Consider the following 21,181-nt stretch of genomic DNA (forward strand, 5'->3'; position numbering starts at 1 on the left):
GCCAGCTTGCTTTTCTGTGCGTGTCTCATCCGGTTTCCCGATCTCCAGCTTCTTGCCGGCCTGTCTGACTGCTTTAGGGGAACTACCAGAGCTGCCTGCTGCTGGCTGGGAGGTTTTTGCTGCTTGGTACAGATGCCTTGAGATCTGAGTGTGGGAAATGAGGCGCCTATGGTTCATTTCCTTGGTCTTTTGGCGGCGGACCTGAGCAACGGCGGTCTTTGCAAAACTTCCCGTGCTGTTGGGGAGGTTGCTTTGTACTGGACCGCTGGTGCCTGCAACCGCGTCCTCCTGGAAGTGCAGGCATTTGGTGTTTTACTACTTAGGTTGAGACCTCTGACCATGTGGCTCTACTCACGACTTCTCCAAACTGCCCGGGCAGGTAGAGGTGTTGAGAAAGAGCGGTGGCACTAGGCTTGGAGAAGCTGTCTCAAAGAGGGAGGGGCTGGGCGGGACTCCGGGAAGAGTGGGGGCGGGGCTCTGCCTGAAGGGCGTGGCCCCCAGAAAGCCGGTTGAACCCCGGCACGCACACGCATGCTGCTGTTATGGCTCAGAGTCCTGTGCCGGCGTTTCCAGCTTGTCCCCCGCCGCGTCCCCTGCTGCCAGGCGTCCCGGGGCGTGAAGGCCAGCAGAGGAGGGTAAGGCGGGTGGGACGGAGCTCAGGGAAAACAGGGTGCAGCATTTGATAGTGGCTTGCCGGTTCCTGCCGGGTCACCCCAGGCACGTTGGGAAATTCGGTCAAGCACGTGGTTGGGCTGGGCCTCCGAGCTGCCGCGTTTGGTTGGAGGAGGTCCCCTTGGAGTGTGTTTCCCAAGTTCTCTGGTTGGACTCGGACCCACTTCAGGAGTCCTACGCTCTTTGTCACGTGGCCTTAGCTTCCAGTCCTTACTCTGGGTCACCAGCCTGCCCTGCTGGATTTCCTGAGGACTGATGACGAGGCCCTGAACTTGCGTCCTGGGGTTGGGATGGTGTCCAGGCTGAGCGTCTCTTTCCGATTAGGGCTTTTCAACCTCCTGCCCTGAGGTTCCCGGGAGCACCCAGGCAGAACTGTCTGTTGAGGGATTGTTGCTAACTTTTACAGCAGGCCTGCTGACCTGCCTTTGGTAGCTCAGCCCCTGCTGGGGGAGCTAAGTTCTTGGACCTGGGATTCCAGGGAAAGTCGTGCCTATCCTGCCTGTCCCAATGGGGCAGAATTGTGTCCTCTGGGAGAAGTTTCTAGATTACATGTGCACGGCAGGACACCCAGGTAACTTGCTTTTGATGCCCTTGCTTGGTACTCTGTCTCTGACGGGACAAGGGAATGTCACTTACGCCACAGTGAGTTTATAGCCCTGATTTCCGTGTCCTTGTCTGTGACATGGAGGTGGGGGTAGAATTCACCTAGCAGTTCTCCGTGCTGTCCACATTTTATGACACTGGACTGGGTGGATGCTGGAGGAAAGTGTAGTCTGAGCCATGAAGCACTTCTGCATCCTGCCGTCTTCAGACCTAGATCCCACCTTCAGGGTGTGCAAGAGCGACTAACAGCAGATCTCTGCTCCACCTAGATCCCTAAGATAAGTGGAATGGGATTTGGAACCTTTGGCCTGGCCGGCACTTTTCTCTCTTCCCCTCCTGCACTGTCCACATAATGCCCCTCAGGCATCCAAATTTGCCAGAGCTCTCAGTGCTTGTGAAGCCTGGTCCACACCTTGCTTTCCCAGGGCATACCCAGGAGTGCTCTGTGGTTCAGGACCTGGCCATTTGTCCCCTGACCTCCTCACTTTCACTCACCATAGCTCCACTCCACCTGATTCCTTCACTGCGGAATCAAGAAAGCCCCCTTAAAGAATTTCTGTCAGGGGCTGGAGAGATGGCTCAGAGGTTAAGAGAACTGACTACTGTTCCGGAGGTCCTGAGTTCAATTCCCAGCAACCACATGATGACACACACCCATCTGTAATGAAATCTGGTGCCCAGAATACTATATACATAATAAATAAATTAAAAAAAAGAATTTCTGTCAGCCGGGTGGTGGTGGCGTACACCTTTAATCCTAGCTCTTGGGAGGCAGAGGCAGGTGGATCTCTGTGAGTTCGAGGCCAGCCTGGTCTACAGAGTGAGTTCCAAGATATCCAGGGCTACACAGAAAAAAATTCAAAAAACCAAAATAAACAAAAATGTCAAACCAGGCATGATAATGTGAACTTATTATTATCCCAGCTCTATAAGATAATATATACTTATATATTATGATAATATATGCTTAGTCCCAGCACATGGGAGGCTGAGACAAAAGCACTAAAGTGTAAAGTTAGACCCAACCAGGTTTTAGGACTGCTCATCTCAAGCCGCCTCTTCCCATCCTGGCCACTGCTCTGCTGGGATTTCTCCCTGTCCCTTGTGGTACCCAGGACCTTACTGGTAAAGAGCCTCCCATCCCTGTCCCATCTTCTCCCAGCATCTCAGTGTCCAGCTCATCCGTGGTATCTGTGTCCCAGGACCTGGTGCAGTGCTGGCTTGAGCCAGGCCCAGATGAACAGGCCAGGAGAGTTCATGCAGTTAGGATGTGACCCCATGCTGGGCTGTGTCCTACTGGCTCCTGAGTGGGGCTAGCCTGGGAAGGGATGAGCCGTGTGGGGAGGACCTGGCAGGGAGCCAGCCAGGGCATGCCATGTTGCCAGGGTGCCATCAGAGTTGGTGCCACACCCAGTGTCAGCCCCTGAGGTGCCTGCCTCCGTCACTGCCCTTGCTTCCCTCTGCTCGCTGCTCCTCTGTCCATGCAGCCACAGCTTCTGTCTTCCTGCCCTCCCATCCCCCTGTTCCTCACAGGCCGGTCTCCCTGTAGCAGCCACGCTCTTTTAATTGCCAGGTGTAATGGCTGTACTGAGGGGTTCTCTGTGGGACCCTGTGAAGAGGTTCCAGAGGGGCCAAGCTGGGGATTCCTTGAGCCTCAGAAAGGGGCATTGCCCCCCTTTCTACTCAGCTGGGCACCCTGAGTTTACCCTGGCGGGTAAACACTGGAGTGTGGCGGCCTGTCAGCTGGCGGGTACACACCGGACTGTGGCGGCCTGTCAGCTTTTGCACTACCTCGTCAGGCATGGTCCTCCTCCTAGGTAAAGCAAAGGCCAAGGGGGAGATCCCCAAGTGGGCTGGTGCGGTGAGAGCGGGGCGGCACTTGTCACGCTCCTGTCTTGTCAGGTGGGAAGAAAAGGGCACGACCGGTGTGAAGTGGAGGCAGCTGGAACACAAGGGCCCCTACTTCACCCCTGCCTATGAGCCGCTTCCTGACAGCGTACGTTTTCTCTATGATGGTAAGGGCGAGGGTCCGTGTACTCGTGGGTTTGGGCTGTCTCTGTACACAGTCACCATGCTGAGAAGAGATGCTGACCTTCCCAGCAGAGGGTGCAGAGTCCTCTTCCCTGCTTCTTGATGGTCTGGCTGGTAGCATAGAGGGCAGGGGCTAACCTTGGAGTCCCCCAGAAACTCTGTGTGTGTGTGTGTGTGTGTGTGTGAGAGAGAGAGAGAGAGAGAGAGAGAGAGAGAGAGAGAGAGAGAGAGAGAGAGAGAGAATATGCACCAAGATGTTGATGGCCGCTGATAGGAAAGAGGAGACACACATTTGTGTTTCAGGGACACAATTGTATCCAGACTTGCCCAAGGTTGGGGTGAGCTGCTTTGGTCTCCCAGCCGCTCCTGAGTACACATTGACCGTGCACATCTGCATCTAGACCAGGCAGCTGGTGAGAGGCGGTGGTGGAGGGTACACAGGGTGTGCCATGTATGTCCTTGCGTGTGTGGAATGCGGAACCTGTTCCTATTTGCTTTTGGTATTTTGAAACAGGGTCTCACTGTGTAGCCCTGGCTGTCCTGGAACTTACTACGTAGACCAGACTGGCCTCGAACTGAGAGATGTACTTGCCTTTGCCTTATGATTGTGTGCACACAGGCTGGGCCCATATCCACCTATGATGTGGCCGCAGGCACATGTGCCACGGTGCACTATGGAGGTCCAAGAACAACTTTATGGAGTCAGTTTTCTTCTTCTTTTTTTTTTTAATTTATATATTTATTGTGTATACAATATTCTGTCTGTATGCCTGCAGGCCAGAAGAGGGCACCAGCCCCCTTTCTGTCTTTTACGCCAGACCCAGGATCAAACTCAGGTCGCCACGCTCACTTGGCGAGTGCCTTTACCCGCACCCGTCTTTGCTGAAATTCTCGTTCTGAGACTCTTCCGACACTCATTTGAGAGATTTGCATCAGGAATAGCCTTGGCCCGCACCTGGTGTCCTGTCGTGCTCCTGTGCACTCTGTGTCCCGCTGACCTTTCCATGACCTGCAGGAAGTCACTGAGCATGGAGGGTCATACTCTCCCACCATCATGCACTAACTTTTATTTTGTTCCTTTAATTTCCTATGTGGAAATTTGCATTCCAGAATTTTACGTGTTGGGGCTGGAAAGAGGGCTCAACAGTTAAGAGCATTGGCTGCTCTCCCAGAGGTCCTGAGTTCAATTTCCAGCACCCACATGGTGACTCACAACCATCTGTAATGAGATCAGGTGCCTTCTTCTGTTGCGCATGAATACATGCAGACAGAACACTGTATACATAATAAGTGGATAAAAAGAATTGCACATGTTAGGGACAAGGATATAGCTCCGATGGAGTGTTTTCCTGGTGTTCAGAGGCCCAGGTTCATCCCCAGAATTGCAATAAAATGAAAATATTTTTTTTTAAATGCGTTTGTTTTTGGACCATCAAGATGGCTCAGTGAGCAAAGGCATTTGCCACCTAAGCCTGGTGACTGGAGTTTGATCCTTGGGACCCACATAGAGATGGAAAGAGAGCACTCCCTCCACAAAGCTGTCCTCTGACCTCCACAGGCCCTCCCTGGCACGTGTGACACCCCTACCCCTGTGTGAGATGTATGTGTGCGTACACAATAATAATGGAATACACACGTTGATTTTTTTATATAATACAAGCTTAGCAGCAAGATGTAGCATAGTAAAGTAGCGAGTGGCTAGAGCTGCTGCCGCCCCAGTGATGCTCCTGGCGCTGCCCTGGGAGTCTGTCGCCCTTACCTTAGGCGAATGCTGGTCGTTCTAACTTCGGTGTGCTCAGAGTGTACTGCATACTAAGGTAGAAGGTTGTGTCACCTGGACGGGCCCGTGGCGGTCCCTCACTTGGCATATGTGCTATTCACAGGAAAGCCGGTGAAGCTGAGCTTGGCAGCGGAGGAGGTTGCCACTTTGTACGGGAAAATTCTGCATCTCGAGTGTACGACCAAGGAAGTCTTCCAGAGGAACTTCTTCAGTGACTGGCGGAAGGTGTGTGTCTCAGCGGCCCCAGCAGCCGTCCCAGTCCCGTCTGGTGGGGATACTCTGGGGTGGATGCCCAGCCAGCTGCCATCTCTATCGCCCGTCCAGCTTTCAGTGACTACAGTGTTTGCTGAGCATGGCAGACGGTGGTGACCTTGTCCTGGGGGCTCTGATGACGTCATCCAGCTCTCAGAGTGGGAGGCTGGAGCAGTCAGTTTTTAGGCACCATGGAAATAAGCACACAGTATGGAGATGCAAAGATGGCATGAGGTTTCTCTTTTCCCTTGTTTTTTAAAACATGTTACATGCGAGCCTGGCCAGATCTTTGCATCTTGTTACCTAGCAACCACATCCCGCACCCCCAGCATTTCCCTAGTGACTGATAGCATTAAGCATCTCTTTGTTTGCCATCTGGATATTTTTATTTTTGAATTCTTTGAGACAGGGTTTCTCTGTGTAGCCGGACTGATCTTGAACAGAGACCTGCCTCTGTCTCCTTGAGTGCTGGGATTAAAGGTGTGCGTCACCACACCCAGCTTGCTTTCTTCCCGCCTTCCTTCCTTCTTTCTTTTCTTTCAGTTTTTGAGACAGGGTTTCTCTGTAGCTTTGGAGCCCGTACTAGAACTTGCTCTGTAGACCAGGCTGGTCTCTAACTCACAGAGATCCACCTGCCTCTGCCTCCCTAGTGCTGGCATTAAAGGCGTGTGCCACCACCGCCACATTGCTTCTTTCTTTAATGTATATGATTGCACTGATGTCACATGAGCCTTCTCTCTGCCTAGTTTTGACCAAGATTAATCCCAAATTTGAATTCACTATGCTTTGTGGTATGTGGCCTGTCTGCTGTGCCTGTGTCTGTCCCTAACAAAGTGCTTTGTTCTGTATTTATTGAACAGTTACAGAAAACACATTAGGTCAGGGGCATGGAAGAGTGCATAGTTTAAGATTAAAGCTATACATTAGCTTGGGTTGTAAAAGCTGACACAGAAAATCTAAGGCATAATAAGATTGGTTACATTGTTTTCTTTTTCTTTTTTTAAAATTTATTTATTATGTATATAGTATTCTGGTATTCTGGGATATATGCTTATATGCCAGAACAGAGCACCAGATCTCATTACAGATGGTTGTGAGCCACCATGTGGTTGCTGGGAATTGAACTCTGGACCTCTGGAAGAGCAGCCAGTGATCTTAACCTCTGAGTCATCTCTCCAGCCCAGTTACATTGTTTTCTTAAAGGCAGGTTAAACAAACAGGCTGAGAGCACAGTAACACAGCAGGGTTAAGTATATACTCTTTCATTTTATTTTATCTGCATGAGTATTTTGCCTGCATGCACAGATATGTGCATCACACATGCCTGGTACGATGGGTACCCTGGAACTGGAGTTAAAGACAGTTGTGAGCTGCCATGGGATGTTGGGAATTGAACCCAGGTCCTCTAGAAGAGCAGCCGTTCATTTCTCCAGCCCCAAGTTCATAGCCTTAAGTGATCGTAAGGCATATTAACTTGACTGCATAGTTTGGCCAAAGTTCAAACCGTCAAAGGCAAGAGGGATTTTTAAATATTGCATCGAATGAATTTGCTGCAGCTTATCCAGTACTTTCTAGCTTCTTTAATTGTCCCGAAAGTGCAGCTGTCATCACACCCACGGGGACAATTTGCACAGGATGGGGATCTCCAAAGTGGGGCTAGTGGCTTGGGGATTTTACCACTGTCGTTACTGAAATGTTAAATTACACTTGGAAATGGTTATCCTTGGCTACCCGAGATCACCACCCTGGGTCTGTTCTAGTAGAGTCCATTACTGCTGTCTGGAGTCTGAGAGTCGAGCCGTTCTGACACGGGGAGCCTGGGGTGAGCCGCTCTGTCAGCTTTGGCCCCTGATGGTGTGGGACATGGCAGGTCTTGCCCTGGGGAAGGATGTGGATTCAGGCCCTCACTTGGCAATTTCGTTTGGCTGTTTTCTGAAGGAGCAAGGCTCAGGATGTGAGTCAGGGCCACCGGTCTGATCCTGAGACTACACACGCTGTCCTCCAAGCTGCCCCTGTTTGTCCTGGGTTTACCTCGTCATGCATCCATGCTATACCATGGAGGCAGCTAGTGCCAGCTGAAGTCACGTGACTCATTCACAGGCCTCCACTGTGCTGCTGGGCCTCTGAGATAATAGTTGTTGGAGGCTGAGGGTGTAGTGCCGTGGTCCTCAGCCTTCCTAGTGCTGCGACCCATTAATACAGATCTTCATGGTGTGGTGACCTCAACCATCAAATTATTCTGTTGCTACTTCTTAACTGTAATTTTGCTATTTTTATGAACCATAATGTAAATACCTGATATGCGGGATATCTGATATGCAACCCCTATGAAAAGGTTGCTCAACCCTCTAGAGAGGTCATGACCCACGGGTTAAGAACCACTGGTTTGTGGGATGGCTGTAGCACTCTGCCTGGAGTCCAGCCTCACAGTGATCCTGTGTAGTGGGCTCCAAGTGTGGACTGTGCCATAGGGAGGTACCTGGGTTAGAGCACTGAGCACCTGTTGCTGGTTTTGGTACAGGAGATGACAGCTGAGGAGAGGAAGCTTATCACACACCTTGACAAATGTGACTTCACGGAGATCCACAGGCACTTCGTGGAAAGAACTGAGGCCCGCAGGACCCTGCCCAGGGAGCAGAAGCAGGTCAGCACTGGGTTCTGGGACACTTGGTGGCAGCTGGTGGGTGCAAGCTGCAGGGAGCCCTTCACAGAGCCTTGCTCCCACAGAGCTTAGGAGGAGGACCGCGCTCTGTCACAGCAGGTGCTGAGTACTTTCCAGCAACACCCCCTTTTTTAAACGTGTCCAGGATGCAAGTCTGTTTTCCAGGGTCACATTTGAAACTACACTACCGCTGGGTGGTGGTGGTGCACGCCTTTAATCCCAGCACTCAGGAGGAAAGGAAGGTGGATCTCTGTGAGTTCAGGGCCAGCCTGGTCTACAGAGTGAATTCTAGGACAGCCAGGGCTGCACCTGCCTTGAAAAACCAAAGGGGGGTGGGTGGGAGGGAAGGTGCACACTACCATTTGAAATGTCATGAGCAGCAGAGGACCCCAGGGTGGGAATGTGGGGTGAGCTGGCTCTACCGTGCTTCTTCCCACATCTCCCCTCTATATAACGGAGTCCGCCATGTAGTTCTTCCTCAGTTATCTACTTCTTGTCCAGCTATTGGGGGATTTGGGGTGATTCCAGAACTTGGCTCATTTCCTCCTGCATTGAAGGCTACCCTGCTCCTGCTGAACTGCAGCTTGAGGAACTTAGTGCCATGTGCGCCCCATGCCTCCTAGAGAGCCAGGGATTTGAGGCCTGCAGCAGCAGCAGCAGCAGCAGCAGTGACCTTGGCCAGCACAGGAACTGGATTGGTTTTAGCGTCTCTCCTAATGACCACATCTTGTTTTAACTCAGAAACTAAAAGAAGAGGCTGCAAAGCTGCAGCAGGAGTTTGGCTACTGCATCTTAGATGGCCACAGAGAAAAAATAGGCAATTTCAAGACAGAGCCACCCGGCTTGTTCCGTGGCCGAGGTGACCATCCCAAGATGGGGATGCTGAAGAGGAGAGTTATGCCAGAGGACGTGGTCATCAATTGCAGCAGGTATGTGGGACAGGGTGAGCACTGGACCCTGGCTGGGTCTAGCCCAGGCTGCCTGGTGAGGTGACTTTTGTCCTTAGCTCTTTGGGTCTTGGCAGGGCTCGGTGTCAGCAGGTGTAGCTGTGGACAGCATCCCTCTGCACCAGCGGAACCTCTTGTCTTGCTCAGCAGGGCTGGGGTTCTCCTGTGTGTTTTCAGCGTCTGGCTTTCCAGATACCTAACAGCATGGTGGGCATGGGGCTTACTGCATTCTGTTGGTACTGGGCTGCTATTACCCCTCAAACTCCAGCGACCCTAGGTGACAGCGGTGTGCAGCACCCACCTGGGATGTGAGCTGGGGCTCCTGAGTTCTCTGCACAGAGCTTTCTGTTCTGGTCTGATCTTGGGGGGCGGGGGGGGGGGCGTGTGCATGGAAGCGTGCACATATAAGTTGGCAGCTGTTTTGGTCTGGGGAGCTTGGAGCTTGAAGCCATACCTGCATAGGAGTGTGGCCGCGGGACACATGCGAAAGTTACCCTGAGTTGCTTGTATTTGAGGACCAAGAACTTGGAACTGTAACTACCCCTGCTCTACTGCAGGGATTCCAGGATTCCCGAGCCCCCCGCTGGCCACCAGTGGAAAGAAGTACGCTCAGATAACACAGTCACGTGGCTGGCTGCGTGGACCGAGAACATCCAGAACTCCTCCAAGTACATCATACTGAACCCCAGCTCCAAGCTGAAGGTGAGAGCATGACCCTCCGGGGGAGCTCTGTGCCCTGGAGCACGTATCAGGCCGTCCCCTCTGTGCTGTTCCGGGGCAGCAGGTGTGGGACAGTCTTCAGCCATTAGTTCAGCCTTTAGCAATTATCCAGGGTCAGCCAGCCGATGCTGAGAGCAGCTGGGCCCGGTGACGGCCGTCTAACAGGAATCTGAGTGGGGCTTGGGTTTCTGAGCCAGGCTCTGCTGCCTCACCCCTCACCCAGTCAAACCTGCCTGGGTTGGGAAGGTGTCCAGACACCTGCCCAGCCACTTCATAGGACGCAGAGTGACGTTTCTTGTCTTCACGTAGGGGGAGATGGATTGGCAGAAGTATGAGGTAGCACGACGCTTGAAGGGGGTTGTCAACAAGATCCGCACTCAGTATCAGGCGGACTGGAGGTCCCCAGAAATGAAGAAAAGGCAGCTGGCTGTGGCTCTTTATTTTATTGATAAGGTATAGTATGGTGTGGGGACCTTGAGAGCTTGGCAGCAAGGACAATGGTGGCTTCTCCCTGGAGCTGGAGCTCTCCCTCAAATAGTTACGTGTGTGCAGATGTAATTGTATGGATATGTGTACACCTCTGTGTGTGTGTGTGTGTGTGTGAGAGAGAGAGAGAGAGAGAGAGAGAGTTAGTCTGACTTCATGCCTGTGCATGTGTCGCTGTATATGCATAAGTGCCGGGAGGGTGTTCCTATGTCACAGACCACAGCCTTGACCGGTGTCTACCCTGGTCTAGCTGGCACTGCGAACAGGAAATGAGAAGGAAGAGGGGGAGACAGCTGACACCGTGGGCTGCTGCTCGCTCCGTGTGGAACATGTCCGGCTGCACGAAAAGGCGGATGGCCAAGAGCATGTTGTGGAGCTGGACTTCCTGGGGAAGGATTCTATCCGCTATAATAACCGTGTGCCAGTGGAAAAGCTTGTGAGTCTCCCTTTGACCCTGCTCACAATGGGATCTCTATCAGAGCGGGGCCTGCTGCACCTTGCAGTGTCTCCTGCGGCTGTGTACTCAGGCATCAGAGCCAGGACTTAAACACAAGCGCACATGCACATGCACACATGTACATACACGCATACACACACATGCACACACACACAAGTCATGCACACACACAGTCATGTGCACCCCTATTATAAGTATTTTGGCCTAGGAGACCTGACATCAGGGTTTGGGTGCCGGTTCCTTAGGAGCATGGGGGAAAAAAAATCTGATTCTTGCCTCCCCCTGCTTCCATTGGTGTCACGCATGCCTTGCTTTCCTGCTCGCTTGGTTTCTGCCCCATGAGGTTTGATGCAGCTGCTGGTTAAGCTCGGCCTCTGTTGAACGCAGCTGCTTTCTCCCCGTCTTCTTCTCTCACACAGTGCTATCCTCTCAGGAGCAGGGCCACTGTGTGGTCCCATCTTGATAGCTACACCCGTGGCCAGCCTCTTTCTACAGAGGGTCACATTATAAGGTTCCAAGGATGAGTTGGTGCCACTTTGGCACCTTTGGCAGGATGGGCAAAACCTAAAACTAAGGAAAGGCCAGCGCAATCTGGGCAATCTCCTCTGGAAGTTGGCCTGGCCAGGAGGATCTTCATGCCGTGTCCTGAAAGGGAACAGAGGCGGGAGTCGGTCCTGTGATGCTAGGTGTGTCTGATTTGGCCACAAGTACAGGGCCCTGGATCACCTGGGTGGAAGTCAGCGTGGTTGGCCATAGCTGCCTGCTAAAGCCACTGAGTGAATCTGTAGAGACACAAAAGGCCTGCTCAGCCACATGGCTGTGGATGGGTTAGCAGTGAGTGACCACGTGCAGGCTTGGGTTGGGAGGCACAGATGCAGGTTGCAGTGGGTAGGCCTGGCACTACGCTGACCCCACCTCTTTCCAGGACTCGGTGTGTATACCCCTCTGTTCTCCTCTGTAGGTGTGCATGCATGGTGTGATCTTTGCCGTCCCTCACGAGGCCACCTTCCTGCTCCGCTGGCTTCTGCTCGGAAGTCTCAGTGTGGCCGTAAGTTAAGCTCTTCTCTGTTTCAGGTGTTCCAGAATCTTCAGGACTTCATGAAGGACAAAGACCCGAGGGACGACCTGTTTGATGCACTGACTGTAAGCCTTCACGATGGGCACAAGAGGTCCAAGAAAGGAGGGGGAACTCAAGTTTGGCTTGCCTTTTTCCCAGTGTGTTCTCTGCTCTGACCCAGAAGCTGAAGCCCCCTTCCCTGCCCTCTCTCCTGGAGGCTGAGAATAGCCCACGACACTCAAGTCTTCAAGGAAACCATCCGTGACTCCCTCCTCCTCTCTGTACCCAGACTGCCAGCCTGAACAAGCACTTGCAGGACTTGATGGAGGGGCTGACAGCCAAGGTGTTCCGGACCTACAATGCCTCCATCACTCTGCAGGAGCAGCTGCGGGTGCTGACCAGGGGTGAGTGGGTTCTTACACCTGACCCTGGGGGCCACCCACACTGTCCCCTGTGGGAGCTGCCTATGGGCTGGCTGCACCTTGGCTTGCCCTAGGCATGAGCTGACGTAGGGCTGGGCACAGCTGTCTGTTGGCAGAAGATTGCTCCAGGTCAGTCCCTGCGCAGGAATGGCCTTGCTGGCACCCAGCAAGGAGGTGTCGTGCTTCTTGCTCCACCTCTGCTAGCTGGTGTCCATTTGCAGTCTGTCCTCACCCCTCCTCCTCTAGGTAGGGCCTTGCCTCTCTTCCTTAGTCAGATCTTGGAGGCTTCTATACCCTAAGCACTCCTGACCCCTTTTGTACCCTCAGACCTTTCCAGTTCTCATTCCTCTGCATCAACCTGGGATCTGTCTCCCCCTGCTGTCTTCAGATGCTCAATGGAGACAAAGCCTGCCCAGTATTTGCTTATTTTGCTTTTCCCAGCATGGAAAAGTATGAAGGTCAATGCAGACCACCCCTGCCCACTCCACTCCCTGGGCAGGTTTTCCTCAAGGAGACACTGAGACCCATGGACTTGGGAACTCACTAGTCAGGGCAAGGTGAAGACTCAGTGCCATTAAATGTTTAATCCAGACTATTCCCCCACTAAATCCCAGGCAGCCTCAAAGACTGATCTGGAGCCAGTAAGCTCATCTCTCGGGTGTCAGGGCAGGCAAGTAGGTAGGGGAGCCCTTTCTAGAGGACCATAGGAAGCCAGAAACCTAGGCAAGAGAGCATCCTCCCAGGCCCAACCTTGAAGAAAAGAAACCTCAGGGTCCTGTTTCCGAGTTTGGTTTTGTAAGTCGTGTAAGAATGGCCTCCTGCTCTGGGAATGCCTGGTCTTAGAATCCTTCAGGTGGGAGGAAGTGTGAGACAAGTGGCCATGCAGATGGGTGACGTACATCCGGAACCTCGGCTTCTCAGTGACGTAATTGGAGAGAATGTGACCTAGTAAAGCTCGGGTAATAGGGCCTCAGTGTTGTGGGTCCTTGTGGTGAGGATCCCGGACTGCACGAGCTCAGACAACATGACCTCACCTTTCCTCGGGCCTCGGGGCTTCAGGTTACTCTGTTCCAGAAGAAGTGGTGGAGCTTGGGTCAGCTTTGGGGCTCCTGCCTCTGCCAAATAGGACATAGTCCAGCTCCCACAAAAGGTGAGGACTCTCAGTGCCTCCATTGCTATGACTAAACTTGTCCCTGGCTTGTGGGGACAGCTTAGGTCATTTCCTCCTTGGGACCTTGTGTCATAGAAGGGACCCACATTTACAACATGTCTGGAAAGAGCCCTGAAGGGCTAAGGATGTAGCTCAGTGCAGAACGCTTGCCTGGCATGCCAAGGCCCGGCCTCCATTGTCAGCACCTCCAAGGACAGGAGGGAGGAAGGGAGGCCAGAGCAGGGGGCAGCAGAGTGACGGTTGCCATTGTCTTTGCCCAGCTGAAGACAGCCTAACCTCCAAAGTCTTAGCTTACAACCGGGCGAACCGAGCTGTGGCTGTCCTCTGTAACCACCAGAGAGCAATCCCCAAGACCTTCGAGAAGTCGATGCAGAAGCTCCAGCAAAAGGTGGGAAGGTGCCTGTAGTGACTGTCTCTGGGCCACTGTCTCATTCTCCTTTCGTCCCTGGGGCCAGGCAGTCGCGAAGGGCAGGAATGTGTGTTGGGACCAGGGACTTGGAATTGCTCAGCCATGGAAGGAACCAGCTTCTAGGTTCAGAGCCAGATAGGCTGCTTCTCATCTCCCTGCTACGACACAGCCTGTGTTCTAGTCTAGAAAGAGGTCGGGGCGGCGGGCATGTTGGATCCATTTGTGGCTGGTGCAGGTGGTACTATTGGACCCTAGAGGCCTCTTGACCTCACTCCTGGCCACAGGACAAGATAGGGTCAGCCCCATGTTGCTTCACGGGGCCTTCTCCCGGGCTGTTCGGCCATCTGAGTTGTTTCAGAATGTAAGGCACCTGGAGTAGTTTATCCAGCATTTGTGAGCTCTGAGTTCTATCTACTGTAACCCCCAAAAGAATATCGGGCCAACAGCTGTGGGGAGAATCCTGAGGGACAGAAGCAGCCATGTTAGGGTTGATTTCTTCACAGATTGAAGCCAAGCAGGCCCAGGTGACTGAGGCCCAGGTGGAGCTGGAGCAGGCCAAGTCTGACCTTAGAACGCGAGGGGAGAACAAACCCAAAAGGTACGTGCGGGGCTGCCGCCTTGGAAGCCGTCTGGGTGTGGTCAGCCTTGGGTTTTCTTTAGCTAATTTTGTGATTTCTGAAAGCTTTTGCTCCTAAACAGAAGTAATGTGATAAGGAACAGCCCTGGCGCCTGCTGCAGGCTGCAGGCCGGCTGTGGCTCTTGCTGGTTTTTATCTTGGGCAGTTGGTTGAGCTAATTTTCCCAGAACGCATTTTACCCTTCCAAAGTGCACGGCTATGTTGGGCGGGGTAGTGTCCTTTACGCATTTGCAGAGGCAGAGACAGGCAGATCTCTATGGGTTCAAGTCCGGTCTGGTCTACAAAGCAGGTTTGAGGGCAGTCAAGGCTACACAGAAAGACCCTGTCTCAAAAAGGACCAAAACCAAACAAAAAGCAAAAGCAAGCCCTCAGTTCTGACGGGTGTGTGGCCAGTTTCAGAAAGAGATCGTGTGGCCATCAGCAGCTCCTCCCACCTTCTCGGCTTCCAGCAGCTCCAACAGGCTTCTCTGGGGTCATAGGTGTGGCTGCCTTGCCTGGTGAGCCCACTGGGTCTTGTTTCTCTTACGTCATTTCTGGCAGTGGTTGTGTCTAACGCTTTTTCTGGCTCCACAGTGCAGGTGGATTCCCGAGTTCTCCCGTGAGAGCTTTATTGCGCTAGCTATCACAGAAGTCCTCCGTTCATCTTGAATTCGCTTTTGTCTGGGGTCTGAGGGTCCAGCCTCACTTCCTGGCATTGTGTGCTAAGGAAAGGTCTCTGCCCTTGCCAAATGCGCCCAGCACCTGTGTTGGACATCGGTTGATTGCAGATGTGGGGTTCATTTGTTCTGTTTATCTGTGTCCAGTGTCAGCCCCGGTCCATCCTGCTGGCTGCGTGTCTGGATCAGGATGAATGAGATTTCCAGCTTTTTCTTTTTGTTTGTTGGTTGGTTGGTTTGAGACACAGTCTCATTGTGTACCCCAGGCTGGTCTCAAGTTCACAGAGGGCTGGGACTCTCAGCATGCACCACTGCCTAAATCCTAACTTTGGTTTTCTCTTTAAAGATAGTTTTAAATTCAAGTGGGGACACTTGAAATTCTCCCCCATGACCATGGGGGTAGTATTGAGTTTGCCAATTGAATTGAGAGCACCACACCATGAGTCTGAACACAATCAGTAAACACCTGTAATCCCAGCACTTGGGAGGGAGAGGACCAGGAATTTCAGAAGTCAGGATCAGCTACATAGAAAGTTCAGGCCCATTCTGGGCCATGCTGAGAGCCTATAAAAGGAAAACCAATATAATCAAAACTAAATCTTATCTCTCTCAGCAAACATTTGTAGTTTTTCAAGGAAAAGCTAAGTATCGTGTTTTTATGCAGCTGTAAATGGAATTTTCAACTCATATTTGGATTAATTATGGCTAGCTTTATTAGGGCTTCCCCAGGCCACGTTGAGTCCAGTGCACGGGCTCAATATACACTGTGCTCAATATAACAGGGCACGGGCTCAATATACACTGTGCTCATGGCTGAGATCTGTGACAGAAGAACACGCAGAATATCTGGGCTGAGTCTAGGCCTCCATGCAAACCTCTCTCCATGGCTGCCTTGTCATTTCGTGGTTTCAGAACCTCAGTGCTCTGCCCCCTGCACACCTGCACCTCACATCTGTCCTCATTGCTGCCCACTGCACACCTGCACCTCACATCTGTCCTCAGTGCTGCCCCCTGCACACCTGCACCTCACATCTGTCCTCAGTGCTGCCCCCTTCACACCTGCACATCACAGTATTACACACACACACACACACACACACACACACACACACACACCTTGATACATGATCCACATTCCCATTCAGTAAGTACAACCCTGCAAACATCTGGACAAAAGCATCTTCACAGATGTCACTAGAAGGCAGACTGTGTCCTGGTGAAGCCAAGCGTACTCCCAAATTCCCAGGTGTAAGGGAGCTCGTGTGCCCTGCCTAGGCCTTGCTTCTGATCACTTCTGCAGTGACCTGTTCCATTTGGAGCTGTGTTCTGGCAGCCACACTGCCCCCCAGGGGAAGGCCGAATGGGATCAGGCCCTTTGTCAAAGGCTGCAAACTGCTCATGCAGGAGGCTGACAGCAGCAGAGTCCTCGAGCGCCGGGTCCCATCTGCTGTGCCTGTGCAGCTTGTGCTGTGGTAGCAGCTATAGGATCCACGTGCTAGGAATGGTCACAGGCTGCCACTCCTGATTCCTTAAGATGGCCAGTGCTAGGCTCCCAGCCAGCAGGCAGCCTAGGTTCTCAGCCTAGGACCCCAGAGGTGTGCCCAGAGTTGGCAGGGCTGCCATGGTTGTTAATGTCAGGTTTAGGTTAGGACGAGGACCAGCAGGAAGACCTGTGAATTCATGACTCCAGAGAGGTGACCTGGACTGAGTCCAGTCCTGAGCCTTTGCACACCTCAACGTGTAGAGTCAGAACAGACCTGCTCAGAAAAGCCTACCAGCCTGGATCCCCAGCCTTTGGGTACCAGGGGGCATCAGCCCAGAGCTCACTAGCAACCCAGCTCTACGACTTCAGGGCCCAGGGTGGCTCCCCACCCCCAGCCCCCTCAACTTCCCAGGTCTGTCTCCTCCCAAAGCTTCCAGGAGGCACAACCATGGTCAAGCCACTTACGGAGACTTTCAGACCTTAACTCGGGTTCAGTTCTACCCCTCCCCGTGGCTGCAGGAGCAGCTGTGACCTCTAACACACCCATCCCGGCTCCTTTTATGGCGGTCGAGCCCTCTGTATTCATAAGACGTGAAGATTGTGTTAAGCAGTGTAAGCGTCTCCACGCACCTGGATGCAGAAGCCATGTAACCCTTCTTGTATTTGTTTGGTTTTGGCAGGGGAGGTTGACACCAAGGTCTCACTACACAGCTCTGGCTGGCCTGGAACTCTGTTTGTAGACCAGGACGGCCTTGAACTGACAGAGAACCATCTGTCTCTGCCTCCTGGGTGCTGGGATTAAAGGTGTGCACCGCCACACAGTCCTCCACAGGTGATCTTGACATCTTACCCTAGCATTATTTTTTTTAAAAGTAATTATGTATTGATTTGTATGTGTATGGATGGTTTTGCCTTCATGTATGTGTGTGCACAGAATGTCCAAGGAGGCCAGAAGGGGGCATCAAATCCTCTGGCTGAGCGCTTGCTGCCTTGTGGGTTCTGGGAATCAAATCGGAGTCTCTGGAAGAGCAGCCAGCCCTCCTATCCCTCCAGTCCCCTTACCGCGGTTTTAGTGCATTGGGTCCAGGCTCCAGGTGCACAGAGGAGCGTCGTCCACTGTACTCTATCCTTTCTTTTGCTACATCACTTCCACCGCGTTACAGTGAATCTGGTGAGTCTCACCTTTGATGCCCACGGTTGTCATGTCCTCAGGGCCACATCTGAGTTGATGCCCAGGGGTGCAGCATGTGCTGGGCACTGAGCCTGCAGCAAAGGAGACACAGGAATCAGCAAAGGGAAATGTTTTCAAGGGAAGAAAACGTTAGAGACCCCAAACTCCTTGTGTATCCATCTGTTCCCTGTGTCACTGGCATCACAAATAGGATGACATGAGAGGGGCTGTCTGTGTGAGACTCCGCCCATCGGGACAGCGTCTGAGGCCTGTCCCAGTCCTCTGCCACAAGCCAAGACCCAGACGTAAAGAAGGAAAGCCAGGGTCAGCGTGAACCCCGTTATCTGTCTGTGAAACGTGTTGAGCCCAGTGCGCCTACTGACTAGCGAGAAGAGCAGGAACCCTCCTGAGATACTAATTCTGGCACCACCTAGAGCCCCGCCTCTCGATGAGCTGTGCTAGTCAATCCCAGGTGTGGTGGCTTTCGTCCCACCCTAACTTACGGAAATACGCTGCTGGTGGCCTGTTTGCTTCGTTCTCTGCTCCTGTAAGCGGTTGCTAACTGTTGAGCGTGTACAGAAGGATATCCACCATCCCACGGAGAGACGCTCGACTATTCCTTTCTGGCACTTGGGTCTTATGTTTCCTTTTCTTGACTTGACTAGACCCTCTCGAACTCGGTTAACAGTCAGTGGGGTCCCCTTGTCTTGTGTTTGACCCGAGAGGCAAAGTTTTCACTCATGAGCCCCATGGTCACTGTGGGTTTTCATAGATGCTTCTCCCGTATTTTGCAGGGTTGTGTGTACACACACATGCAATCGTGATGCGTGCCGGGATTTGTCACATGGTCTTCCACTGAGAGGATTGTGGAGTTTGTCCTTTTAGATGGCGCTGATTAGTCTTCAGATGCAAAGCCCTTCCTTCCCGTGTTCCTATAGCTGGGCGCTGTGTCCTTTCTCTCCTGCTGGAGGCTTCTGTATCATTGGAACTTTTGTTCTGTATCCATAGGGATGCCTTTGTCTGGTTTGATCAGAGTAATTCTGGCTTCAGAAGATGAGTTGGGACACGTTTCCCTCTTATATTTCAGACCTGGGGGTTATTTGGTGGAATGCCCTGGCTGTGCCCATAAGGGGGCTTTGCTTTGGGAAACACTTCTAGTGACCACCCTGGTCTCCGCTTGACATATATCTGCCCAGGTTTCTTATTTCTTGAGTCAGTGGCTTCTGTTGTTCTGGGCTTATATTCAGGGATAGGACTTTTTGTGCCCAGCTCTCCACGACATCCCCACTGTCCTTTGTGCTTCTGTAATGTCCTTGAGCATCCCTGATCACATGACAGTGGTTCTTAAGGGCTAAAGTTCTTTCTTTCTTCCTTGTGACAGCTTCCCGAGGTGCAGAGCTGTGTCTTTTTACAGTGGCACGCTGCAGATGCCAGTTAGACTAGAGGGCATGCAGCTGTCACAGAGCAGCTGCTGTGAAATGTCCCGTGTGTCACCAGAAGTGCTCTGCGGGGCACGAGGCTTCCTGCGTAGGTGGCCCCACAGGTCACACTTGACCTCCTGGCCTTTCTGCTTGTGCTCTTGACAGTGACTTTGCTGTTGCTGGAGTGTGGCTGTCACTGAGCAGGCTGCTATGGCAAGGCTCCTGCTGTAAGTGCCGAGCATCCAAGTGCCTCTGGCGGCACACTTCCACATGCGTCCATTCTCCCGCATTGGTGTCTGGAGCACTGATTCCGAGGGTTGGGGTCAGAGTACCGCACAGTGTTGTGACTGTTAGCAGGTTGCCAGGGGCACGTAAGGAGAAGGGTAAAGGAACACCTCTTTTTAAATTTCATTTAATTAATTAATTAATTTTCAAGACAGGGTTTCTCTGTGTAGCCTTGGCTGTTCTGGAACTCATTGTGTGTAGACCCAGCTGGCCTTGAACTCACAGAGATCCACCTGCCTCTGCCTCTGCCTCCTGAGTGAGTGCTTGGATTAAAGGCATGTGCCACCACTTACCAACTAAAATGTATTTTCTTCAGTAAATCTTCTTAAGACTTTTTTATGTCTATGAATGTTTTACCTGCTTATATGTATGTGCCTGGTGCCCATGGAGGACATCGGGTCCTCTAGGACTAGAGTTACAGATAGGTTTGAATCACCGAGTGTTTACCTGCTCATGTGTCTACGCACAATGTATGTGCTTGGTGCCCATGGAGGTCAGAGGGGGCATCGGATCCCCTGGGACTGGAGTTACAGGTAGTTCTGAATCACCACATGAGTGCCAGAAACTGAACCCAGGTTCTCTGGAAGAGCGCTCTTAACTGCTGAGCCAACTCTCCAGCCCCATTCATTTTCTTTAAAAAGACAGAAGTAAGGGCTGAACACCTTCTCCAGTCATAAAGGCATCTATTCGTGTTGCCTGTTCTCAGCCTTGCCTGCTTGCTTGTTGGCATCACACAGCTCCCTCCCTCCGTGGAGCCAGCGGCCTCCCTGGGCTGTAGTGAGGGCCTGTCTTGACCTTTGACCCTCTCTGGACTTCTCACTTTGTGCCTGGAGAAGGCCGGTGAGCCCATTTGCAGGAGGAAAGTGAAGGCGGAGGCAGAGGAGGCAGTGACTGTGGTCTGCTCTCAGCAGCAGGCATAGGCATCTCCTTTCCCCACAGTTTGCTGCAGAAGCAGCGGCGGCTGCTGAAGCTGGAAGAACAGCTGGCCCGACTGCGCGCGCAGGCCACAGACAAGGAGGAGAATAAGCAGGTGGCGCTGGGCACCGCTAAACTCAACTATCTGGACCCCAGGATCAGCATTGCCTGGTGTGTAGGCCTGAGGCGATCGTGTGTGACCCAGGGGTTCTAGAGGTCCCAGTATTGTCCCATAGGTACCCCATCCTGTACCTGACCTTGTGCTAGGCACAATTTCCTGGGACAGGGACCACTTGGATGTCCCTGATACTGAGTCCTCTTATCTTTAGGCCTCTTCCTTCTGAGCTTTGGGGGTGGCTGGGGCTGGCAGTGTCCTGGAAACACAAAATCATATGGGTGCTTGTCCTTCCCACTGGGAATGGGGGGCAGGGCAGGCCCAGTGGCTACCTTGACCAAACTAGGAATGTCTTGATACCTGGGGAAGAAATACAGTTGGTTGTGGTGCCTCGGACAACAGGTCTGGATGGCACAAGGTGTCTTGCCCACCCTGATGTGCTGAGGACACCCCCCTCTTCCCACACCTTGCCCTCCAGGGCAGGACTCAACGTTTGTTGTTGCCCACAGGTGTAAGAGGTTCGGAGTGCCCATAGAGAAGATCTACAGCAAGACCCAGAGAGAGCGGTTTGCCTGGGCCTTCGAGCGGGCAGACGAAGACTTTGAATTCTAAGCTGCTCCTGACACTTTCTCACTGTGAAGCAATGCTGTCGTTTTCTGTAATAAAATTTTGGGGGGACAGTGTCTGTTGTGGCCTAGAACAAAGGCCCCAACAGCCTGTCCTTGGAAGCAAGCACCCTCAGCACGTCCTGACTCCCCACCAGGTGCTTGTAGCCCCCCAGGCTGAGGCTTCTGCTTGAGGAGGGAGCAGAAGAGAGAGGAGGTGCCTG

The 21,181-nt window shown here is 52.6% G+C and overlaps 1 protein-coding gene across 6 annotated transcripts; it reads left to right on the top strand.

The window, feature by feature from the left end:
* Positions 1–40: 40 nt before the first annotated feature.
* Positions 41–21,084, top strand: Top1mt (DNA topoisomerase I mitochondrial). 6 transcript variants are annotated; one of them, XM_050144982.1, is made up of 15 exons: positions 46–379; positions 2,849–3,092; positions 3,178–3,290; positions 5,190–5,311; positions 7,860–7,982; positions 8,742–8,929; positions 9,505–9,649; positions 9,977–10,120; positions 10,404–10,589; positions 11,685–11,753; positions 11,957–12,071; positions 13,521–13,648; positions 14,173–14,267; positions 20,262–20,408; positions 20,862–21,084. In XM_050144982.1, the coding sequence occupies exons 1-15, from the start codon at positions 169–171 to the stop codon at positions 20,962–20,964; spliced, it is 2,133 nt and encodes a 710-aa protein (XP_050000939.1). In that variant the 5' UTR covers positions 46–168; the 3' UTR covers positions 20,965–21,084. The 6 variants fall into 6 exon arrangements, with proteins under 6 accessions (XP_050000945.1, XP_050000939.1, XP_050000940.1 ...); XM_050144983.1 differs by having other exon boundaries at positions 48–379; positions 2,963–3,092; XM_050144986.1 differs by lacking the exon at positions 46–379 and adding an exon at positions 517–635.
* The last annotated feature ends 97 nt before the right edge of the window (positions 21,085–21,181 follow it).

This window comes from Alexandromys fortis, unplaced genomic scaffold (assembly GCF_014885135.2).
Source record: "Alexandromys fortis isolate MF-2015 unplaced genomic scaffold, M_Fortis_MF-2015_v1.1 scaffold_2_1_26212458, whole genome shotgun sequence".
Taxonomy (NCBI): domain Eukaryota; kingdom Metazoa; phylum Chordata; class Mammalia; order Rodentia; family Cricetidae; genus Alexandromys; species Alexandromys fortis.